Source organism: Idiotropiscis lumnitzeri, chromosome 2, assembly GCF_059441095.1.
Source record: "Idiotropiscis lumnitzeri isolate Australia: NSW breed Sydney's pygmy pipehorse chromosome 2, RoL_Ilum_1.0, whole genome shotgun sequence".
NCBI lineage: Eukaryota > Metazoa > Chordata > Actinopteri > Syngnathiformes > Syngnathidae > Idiotropiscis > Idiotropiscis lumnitzeri.
The window spans coordinates 7,302,205-7,312,119 of NC_142392.1; the positions used below are offsets into that span (position 1 = coordinate 7,302,205).

The 9,915-nt window shown below is 37.3% G+C and overlaps 2 protein-coding genes and 1 non-coding gene across 3 annotated transcripts; 2 read left to right on the forward strand and 1 right to left on the reverse strand.

Annotated features, from left to right (window-relative positions):
• Nucleotides 1–1,605: 1,605 nt before the first annotated feature.
• Nucleotides 1,606–5,743, reverse strand: glt8d2 (glycosyltransferase 8 domain containing 2). The gene is made up of 10 exons (XM_088288415.1): nucleotides 5,706–5,743; nucleotides 4,698–4,751; nucleotides 3,815–3,907; nucleotides 3,565–3,748; nucleotides 3,308–3,425; nucleotides 3,160–3,244; nucleotides 2,902–3,014; nucleotides 2,251–2,417; nucleotides 1,963–2,075; nucleotides 1,606–1,887 (listed from the first exon to the last, which is right to left on the reverse strand). Exons 2-10 carry the CDS (start codon nucleotides 4,714–4,716, stop codon nucleotides 1,709–1,711), a joined length of 1,071 nt encoding a protein of 356 aa, XP_088144541.1. The 5' UTR covers nucleotides 4,717–4,751; nucleotides 5,706–5,743; the 3' UTR covers nucleotides 1,606–1,708.
• Nucleotides 5,744–6,569: 826 nt separating this feature from the next.
• ankrd16 (ankyrin repeat domain 16) lies at nucleotides 6,570–9,907 on the forward strand. The gene is made up of 7 exons (XM_088282552.1): nucleotides 6,570–7,225; nucleotides 7,955–8,175; nucleotides 8,253–8,295; nucleotides 8,580–8,688; nucleotides 8,792–8,953; nucleotides 9,193–9,271; nucleotides 9,596–9,907. The coding sequence occupies exons 1-7, from the start codon at nucleotides 6,894–6,896 to the stop codon at nucleotides 9,742–9,744; spliced, it is 1,095 nt and encodes a 364-aa protein (XP_088138678.1). The 5' UTR covers nucleotides 6,570–6,893; the 3' UTR covers nucleotides 9,745–9,907.
• trnay-gua (transfer RNA tyrosine (anticodon GUA)) lies at nucleotides 7,327–7,413 on the forward strand. The gene is given in 2 exon segments: nucleotides 7,327–7,363; nucleotides 7,378–7,413. It is a non-coding gene; the product is annotated as a tRNA-Tyr (tRNA).
• Nucleotides 9,908–9,915: the final 8 nt, after the last annotated feature.

Sequence of the window (9,915 nt, forward strand, 5' to 3'; positions counted from 1 at the left end):
ATAAAACCGTTTTTTAACGCAAAGGTTACCAAGTTTGTAGCATGTTTGGGCCAACGCTTAAGGCTCCTTTGAACAAGAACTGATAACTGATTTATATATTTTTTTTATTTAGATTTGGAATACAATACAATTTAAAATGAATATGTCAAGTGTTGTTTCTAAAATGCATCAAAGTTGTATTTATTGTTTATACCCCAGTTGTGTGATTCTAGAATATCTGTGCATTTTTTAGGCTTCAACCTTAACTAACACACTAACCCTAAACTTAACTCACACTAAAACCAAGATGTAGCTTTAGTATTTAATTGAGCAAATTTCAAGTTTATTCTAATTTAAACCATTTACTGCAAACTGAAGACGATCAGGTTTCACATCCAGCTCTCTTACCCCCTCTGGTGGTTTGATAGCCTGGCCTGTGATCATTTATTTGGCCCATTTTCACCCAGGTTGCATGATTAATATTTAAATAAAAAAAATAATGAATTGGGAAAAAAATCCTGGGCTGGTTAGCATCTCCGAGTTGAGATTTTGACTTTTCATCCCAAAAACATGCATATTAGCTTCATTGATGACTCAAAATTGTTCATAGATGTGACTATGGGTGCAAATATAAAAAGACTTTTGCTTTTTTTGATGATGTAAAAAAAAAATTAAAGATAAATGTTCCCAAACCTTTTGCAACCACAATTTGACCTATATGTGAATTGAACAAAAATATTATAAAATATTAAAATATAAAATATGGCCTCTTATGACGGCGTGTGTTCAGAATGAACCAGTCACATTGAAAGTAATGTGAATGGGAGTCCGCACAAACGTCAAGTATTGTAGCCTTTGGAGAACAATTACAATTCAATTTTAAGACCTGGGCGCTTCCTGTGCTGGTTGTAGAAATATTGACTTAAACTATTAACATTATAAGTTACAATTTTTAACATTGCTTTCTTTGTTGACGTGTGTTCCTCACCCACCGGAATGTAAAATATGAACTCATCCCCGAACAGTAGTCCTTTGAGGTTTGAATGCAAGTGGATTTGGTAACACTTGTAGAGCCTCGAGGGGAAATTGGCAATTGCAGTTGAAAGATGACAACTAACACGTACCAGCCACCCTCCAAATTGGGATTGTTGTTCCTGTCGTCATGACAACCTCAACCAGTCCTGTACTCGGTCCAGGGTCCCCTTTTGTAAACCCGTTTTGGGCTATGCCTGACCATATTTTAGTTAGTTAAAAAAAGCTAAATAAAATATGGAATAAAAGGGAGCGGGGAGGAAAAGAAATTGGAATATATTGTACTATACTGCTCATGATCATTTTTTATAGGCACTAAAAAACATGTTTCATTTTTTGTTGACTATAGTGTGTCCTCAAGATGACCGCAAAAAAATTATGATCTCATCCATAGACAGTAAATCCTTTGACATTTCAATACAGGTGGATTTGTCGTTCCTTCGGGCTAATTGTCAAACGCAGACTAGTCAACACTAAAGGCGCTTTCTAAATCATAAACAAAAACAGGAATGTGTCATAATAATATAATGGATATAATATAAGATTAGACATCCTTTATTGATCCCCAGAAGGAAAATCCGGGTGTTACAGCAGGAGAAATAAAATTGAACAAAATTTAAATATTCATATTTAATCATCATTCTATTCACATAGTAGACTCGTATTATATATTTTATAGATATAAATAGTATAATAATTAATTATTACTCTCGGGCCTCATCAAGGAGAACTTCCCAGTCGGATCAGGGACAAACCATTTCTCCCAGCGTTCCGTGTGAACAGCGCCGTAGCCCCACGGTTTGAACGGTCCGTTCCAGTGCAGCAACTGCGCCTTCTCCAGGAAACTCTCGGGATAGCCAGAATCTGGACTCCAACCTTAACACGTACGACAAAAGCAAATTTTTTTTTTCATGGTTCTTGTTAATTTCGCAATCATGTGGTTCATCTTACCGAGATGTCTGACGTGCCAGATCGGATCCAGCGCCGTGTATTTGTCATGAAAAACAATGAGCATGGGTGGAGTGGCCACACTGCCTGCCATTGCACTGCTGTATGTGTTTAGCCTGATAGAAAAGAAAAAAAAATATATTCAAATCAAAATTGACTTGAGACCTTTTAGACTTTTTGCTAAAAATGACATTCGTCTTCATGGCTCATTTCGAGAAATAAATGAAGTGTTGCATATAAAATGAGGTTGATCTAGTTACAATAATGACAAAAGAAGACTTTTAATCATACTTGACATTGTCTTCCATGCACTTCTGCAGCTGCTTGGTGATCCTCTGCTTTTTCCATTCACGCATATCCGCCACAAACACACCAGGGTTGAAGGAGCAATCATTGGGATTGATGCCGAGGTCTTTCACTTGTTGTTTTCTGTAGTCCAGGAAGCCCATGTAGGTTGTCTATACACTTAAAGGGAAGAATAGAATAGAATAGAAATAGAATAGAAATCCCTTTATTGTCATTGTACTCAAGTGTGCAACGAGATTAGAGGGCTCCCCTCTCCAGTGCAATACAACAATAATACAGACAAATATATAAATTAGATAAATAAAGAAGACAGTGCAATGGAATTCAGTACTGAATAGGGCATATAGAAACACATCACAATGCTGTTTTGCGAGGTTAGGGTGGTCTCGTGTGTGTGTGAGAGTTCAGTATGGAGATGGCTCTCGGAAAGAAACTGTTTCTCAGTCTATTGGTCCTTGATTTGATGCATCTGTAGCGCCTGCCAGAGGGCAACAGGTCGAACAGGTGTGAGTTTGGGTGGGTATTGTCATTGACGATGTTGAGAGCCCTTCTGAGGCACCGGGCGGTGTAGATGTCAAGGTTGTGCTTCATTTGCGGAAACGGATGCTGATTCCGATGTGCATTGACCACGCCCACCTGCATGCCCACGCTGCGCACCATCTCGTGAGTGGAGGGTAGATCACAGTCGCTGGCGAAAGCAGCGGCGTGTTGCGGCTTTAGGTTGATTTCGAACAGATCCTGAATGTCACCTGAGCAAAAAAGAAGAAAAAAAAAAAAGTAATACAATTATTTTGTCAAATGAATTAAGTCCCTTTTGTAGGCACGTTTAAAAAATAATAAATAAAATAAAAATAAAATGATTTTGTCAAATGAATTTCTTTTTTGCATCTGTACCCTGTACGATGATGTCATCGTCTAAATATATCACCCTCTCATGGTTCATCTCAAGCAGTGGTAGGTAGAAGCGCACAAAGTTAAGCTGCAAAACAAAAGAGACAACATATTGCCATTGCACTTAAATATTTTTTTTCAACAGACTTACTGGATGTAATAAATCCGGTCTGGAGGAGTCCGGCTTCACTTTCCCTTTCAGAACCATTGGATTAAACTCCAGGATCTTGTATTTAATGCCTTTTAGTGGAGTTTCTTCGATGTAACGTCTGAAAGGAGTGTGATAAATTGTGCAGGATGTAAACACAGTAAATTAAAAAAAAAAAAAATAGTATCACAAAAGAAAATATTGTAGAGAATCCTTCAATATAGTTGATAATATGAATAATATTGATAAGAAGCTCATACTTGGTCATTGTAACAGCGTCCCGTAGCGTAACAATATAGAAGAACACATTAGCATCCGTGTTGCTACGGATGCTGTTGATGGTTGCCATGGTTGCGCCCATTCGCTCCTCAGATGCGCAGATGACGACGGGGATGACGTGATCCATTTCTTTTGGAACGCTACCACCGAGTTTCGTCCAGTGACCTGTGGAAAAGGCGCAGCTATTTCTAGATATTTGTCGGGAAAAGAGTGTCAGTAACTTGCATTTACCTGACATTTGGTGGCGACTGGAGGCTCCGAGTAGCGAGCTGTGCAGGAGCAAGTACAGCATCAGCACCAGCAGCACCAGCAGAACCTGATTGACTTGCGGAGATGAAAACAGACGAGATAAAAAGTTTACACACCCCTGTTGAAATGACAGGTTTTGTGTTGTAGTTGTTGGAAACCCCTTTGAGAGGGTAAGCAATGATGTTTGCATAAGTGTGCACCCCCTCTTGTAACTGGGGATGTGGCTGTGTTTAGAATGAACTATTCACATTCAAACTCATGTTAAATTGAGTTCTAGGAGTCATAGTGGTTTTTTTCATTTCTAACAAAGTCAACAAAGAAACAAAGTTTTTTGCAGCTAAAATGTTGTTTGTCTATGATTTGGTTGAACATTTTGGTTGGCTAAATATACATTGTTTCATACAATGTCTGTTTTGTTTCATGAGTCAGTTTTACTACAAACTTCAGATGGGAGTGACAAAAGACAGCTTGAAGAAAGCAGCCAGCTTCAATCACTGCTTAGTTTTATGTATGATAAATAAAAATAAAAATAAAAATAAAAATAAAAATAAAAATAAAAATAAAAAATTAAAATTAAAATTAAAATTAAAATTAAAATTAAAATTAAAATTAAAATTAAAATTAAAATTAAAATTAAAATTAAAATTAAAAATTAAAAATTAAAATTAAAATTAAAATTAAAATTAAAATTAAAATTTAAATAAAAATAAAAATAAAAATAAATAAACAAAACGAATTAAATAATAATAATAATAATAATTTTATAAATAATTTTTATTAATAATAATAATTGCTACGTTTGTTTTTGTTGCCGGCCAAACACTGTTTTCGCAAAACATATTAACAGAACGTATTTTATTCTCACTCTTTCTCAGAAGAGCCATAGTTCATGGTTGCGTTATAGGTCAAGTGCAGAAATCTGTAAAATAGAAAAAAAACACAAAGTTATCTATCTATCTAATAAATATGTGTGGTGTGTATTAGCGGGTTTATGGGGGAAATTGTTGACATTTGGAGTGTCAGGGGAGGGGTCAGCTGGTTGGTAGGGGAAAACCAAAACCAGATGTTTTTTTTCTTCCTAAAGGGCTCTACCACTTCCCTGCGACAGGAAACAAATAAAACACAAACGCTAATGATCCGACTTTATCACGTGATGTTCAATTGATGATCATGTTTCATTTCATTATTATTTTTTTTAAAGACTTTACAGAATTTTGCAGAGTCAAATGAAACTCCTGACAGTCAGCAGGACGCTTACTCTTGCTTCATGTGTATCTGGTTTGTTTGTCATTGTTTTAAGCTGCCAAAAACATCTGGAACTGGTTACGTTGTGAAGCACTCCCTCCTTCAAAAAACTTCCAGAACCAGCCAGCAAAGGAACAATTACTTTTGGAACATATTCATGCATTGTTTTCCCCATAATTTACACGGGTAGATCTCTATTATCTAAATCATATTAAACAATTAATTAATAATTAAATTAATGTGAACTAGTCTTTGTTCTTTACACCTTTTTTCAGTAAGGACAATTAGACATTTTAAACTACAGCTTTCCAAACAGCTTTCTTTACACACAAAAAAATAAATCATTGTGATTGCATTTACAATACATATATAATATATCAATGACTGTGTAAAAATTAAAAAAATAACATTTTATATGAAAACATGCAAGTTGACGTACACATCAACTTGCAAAAAATACACAATTCCATGCATATAACCTAGGATCATGCTAAATATTTGCTGACTTTTTCTTTCATTTTACTGAGGTAGCACATTTGATCCCTCGCTGACACAGAAACAAAAACAAAAACATACAACAATATAAACTAGGATTTTCACTCTATGATGTATGTTTAAGGATACTTGCCAGAAGGAAAGGGGTCCTACATGGTGCTCAAGGTCCATGTCAAGGAATGAAACTACCCAGTCCCACAAACCCGTCCCACTTTCTTTACAGATATTCCTCCCTCTTTCCCCCTCAATGGAACTGGTCTCACTCTCATTCGCCAAGATTCTCATTATTTGCTCCCATTTTTGCCAGAAGATGGATTAGCTGTCTTTATTTAATTGAAGTATTATTTTCTCTCAGGACTGGTGTGTTGTTTGCGTTAAAACCTTGAAATACAGCCACATTTTGAGGCATAAAAACATGCTGCTAGCATTTCACTCGTGTTTGCTTTGTTATATCAAATAAATTAAGTATCAAAATGTGGCAAAAGTACCACTGGTGAGACATGCATGGGCTTTTTCTAAAGGTACAAATCACTGAGTTAAATACAATCAAACAAAATTTACAGCATACATCCTGTTTAAACTTTAAAAAAAAAAGAAAGCTGTTCTATACCTTTTTTTCATTTAATTTTCAAGTACAGTTCAGTTATATTTACCTTAGTAGTAACAATTAAGTGAATTGTATGTAACCTTTATCTGCAAAGCATGGGAATTGAATTAATGCGTGCGTTTTTTCTTTCTTTCCCAATAGAAGTGCGCAGTGTTAATGTTTAAACTACATAATTTCACAATAACTTACAATAAAAAAAAAAATGATGAACACCTCAAGGCCTACTACGTTTCCTACTGCGTTACTTTTATTCTTTGCAATTTTTTTAGGCCGTTGGAGCGCTACGTACTTTTTTTTAGGTTTTTAGTTCGACGATTTGTGCATTTAATGACGAAAAGGATGGGTTGGGCGGCGACACCGGAAACAGTCCGAACAACTACATTACCCACAATGCATCGGGCCTCGATTATCCTTTTCCAACTTCCTGTTTAAATGTCTGGTTTATGTTTTTCTGCAAAACGTTTGATCCTCCTAAATGTTTGACTGTATTTGCTAGTAACGTAATAAAATTTATTGTTACTTACATATTTCTTAATACATACGCTAGAAATAACCCTAACCTAATCACTGGAATCGATGTTTAAACAGTCTGTCAGTTCATGGTTGGCGCCCCCATGCGTGAAGCGTAACAAAATGTCTTCATATTGTTCAAAATAGACTTTGTATTCCTTCAAAATATATATTTGATAGTTTGTTGACTGCTCTACAATCAGTATGGACGAGGACGGCCTGAAAATGCTGGTGAAACTAGCCCAGGATGGACAGTTAAGCTCTCTGAGAAAACACATGATGACATGCGGGCTAATTGAGGCTGCCCGAGACAAACACTTCGGTCGGTCCGGAGATACTCTTGCGCACTACGCCGCCCGGCACGGACACTTGGACATTTTAGACTTTCTCATAAAAGAAGTCGGCACCGACGTTGAAGTTTATAACAACGACTACAAGCGGCCGCTGCACGAAGCTGCTTCCATGGGCCAGCTAGCATGTGTCAGCTATTTGCTGCAAGAGGGAGCAAAAGTGGATAGTTTAAAGAAAGCGGATTGGTGAGACTTCCGTTCTACCGCAATTTGTGTATTTGGCATTAGGATTTACGTATTTTATTTAGAATCTATAAAGTTTAACATAAAGTGATCGTTGGCAACTCCCTTCGATAGCTCAGTTGGTAGACCGGAGGACTGTAGGGGCATATGCTGATATCCTTAGGTCGCTGGTTCGAATCCGGCTCGAAGGAGTATTTTTTTTTTACCCTCTGTCGAAGGAGCAAATCGTTTTCTATTTTAAAAACATAATTCACATTAATATATAATTAATACTGTGATACAATATTAGTTAAAAAAATACTAGATTTAGTATAAGACAATACACATGACTTAGAATCAGGCAGTTTAATCACATTTTATGGAAGCTATTGTAAAACAAATCAAATTCACAGGGAGCTCTACAAGTAAATAAGTTACTATTTCTTTAACACATAAAATTCTAGGGTTATCCTGTAAAATAAAAAAAAAAGCGCTGAAGTGCATACTTCTAAGATGTTTATTGCCAATCCCAGTTGAAGTTTACGGTAAAACCAAACTTAAAACAAATGATTACATGCAGTGTATTTAACCAAATCTACATGTCAGCTTGTTTACGACTAAGACACAAATAACTAATATTTCAAGAGTTCACTGAACTGTTGTGACTATTTTCTTTGTAATATATGATGTATTTTAGTAACTTTTGAAGGATCCTAAATTCTAAGCCTTGTCTTCTACAATTCTCACTCCCAGGACCCCTTTGATGATGGCCTGCACTCGCAGGAACCTGGATGTGATCAGAGAGCTGATGGCGCATTCCGCGGACCCGCTCATAAGAAATAAAGATGGCTGGAACGCCTTCCACATTGCCTGCAGGGAAGGCGATCCCCTGGTGGTCTGTTACCTCCTCGACGTCGCTCCGGAGGTGTGGAGAAGTGAAAGTAAGACGCGCAGGACACCTCTGCACACGGCGGGTGAGCTTTTCTCATGTACCTCATCAAGATGGATTGCATAAGTATTTCATTATTTGATTTATGTGCTTGTCGTTTAGCCATGCATGGCTGTGAGGAGGTTGTTGGCATCTTGCTTGAGAGGTAAGATGAGCGCAATCCAAGATCCTACGACTGTAGCATCTTTAATGAGGTTTTTATGTTACATTTACCAGTTGCAGAAGTGAAATTGACAATATTGTGCTATGGTCAGAGAGGAATTAATATAATGTGTTTATGTGGTTGTTATGTTGTGTCTGGTTGGTGATTTTTATTCTTCATGTATTTATTAAAAAAATGGAAACTAAATATTTCAAAATATCACTGACTTGAAATGCAACGGCCACAATGCTGTCACAGTGTCATTTGGAGGTTAATGTGTTGTCCAGATGCGACTACACCCCAGACGACAAAGACAGCTGCGGGGTCACACCTTTCATGGATGCGGTGAGGAATGGACACATCTCATTGGCCAGGCTTCTTTTGGAAAAACACCAGGTTGGATCATTACGAGGAAGTTGTTAGTTGACATATACTGATTGGCGTATATCACATTTTTATGTTTGAGACAATTTGTGTGTGCCTATGTATTGTACTGTAGGCATCTCCGACTGCAACTGACGTACTCGGGGTTCAGCCAGTGCACCAGGTTTCCGTCACTGGCCAGGACGAGGCGCTGCGGTTCCTAGTAAGGGAGCTCCATGTTGATGTCAACCAGCGGGCCACTGGCTTAAAGCTCACCTCCTTGCATTACGCTGCCAAGGTAGGATTATAGTTTTGTTCCCATTTGTAGTTGGTCCAAAAAGCGAGATATTTTATGCTCTTATTTTCACTTCTCTAAAATGGAACTCCAAAGTTAAATACAACTGAACTGTTCTTGGGTCGTGATACTTTCACGTACGACCAGTGGGATCCTGCACACCATACTTTGAGAACCTCCGATTGCTCTGATGCAAATATTCAAATATTGCACCGTGTGTGTGTTTCCGTGTGTGTATTTAGGAAGGTCACGTTTCCACTATAAAGACTCTGCTAGATTTGGGAGCAGATCTTCACGCTCGGGACAATAAGGGCCGAACAGGTTATTTGACTCTCTCCCCACAAGCATCCAATTGCACTTGTCCTCACACAGAAAGGCCAGCGTGTGATCTGAAACCAAAACATCAGAAACATGTGGTAGACATTCTAGCCACGAGGCTACCGTGCTGGCCATTATCAGACTCCAACTGCTCATTACAATATGATTAATATGAAAAATATTGCAAATTGCTAACATTATGATGAAAATTTGCCAGAATGTTTCCTTGCAAACATTTTTTTGTACTTTGTCTAACTATCCTTGATACTTGCTGTCTGTTCTATTTTTTTAAAATATTTTTTTATTATTTTGTTGGTCTCCCACAAGCTCTCCACATGGCTTCCATCGGACAGCATGCGGAAGCCGCCAGGACGTTACTGCAACTCGGGCTCCAAGATTCCCAGGATGCATCTGGCACGACGGCACGGCATCTTGCCAAAAGAAATGACATAATGCAAGTTTTTGATTGCAGTTAATAAAATGTGCTTAAAGGCATTGTAATTCTCCTATAATAGAGGGATAAACATCAATGTTTTTCTTGTTTTTTCCATCTTTAGTAGTAAACCACATTTCTAAATCATAAGGTAGCTAAAACTGTAAAGCAGAAAAGTTCTTTATACTCCCTGCGCTGACTCTTTATGTTTACC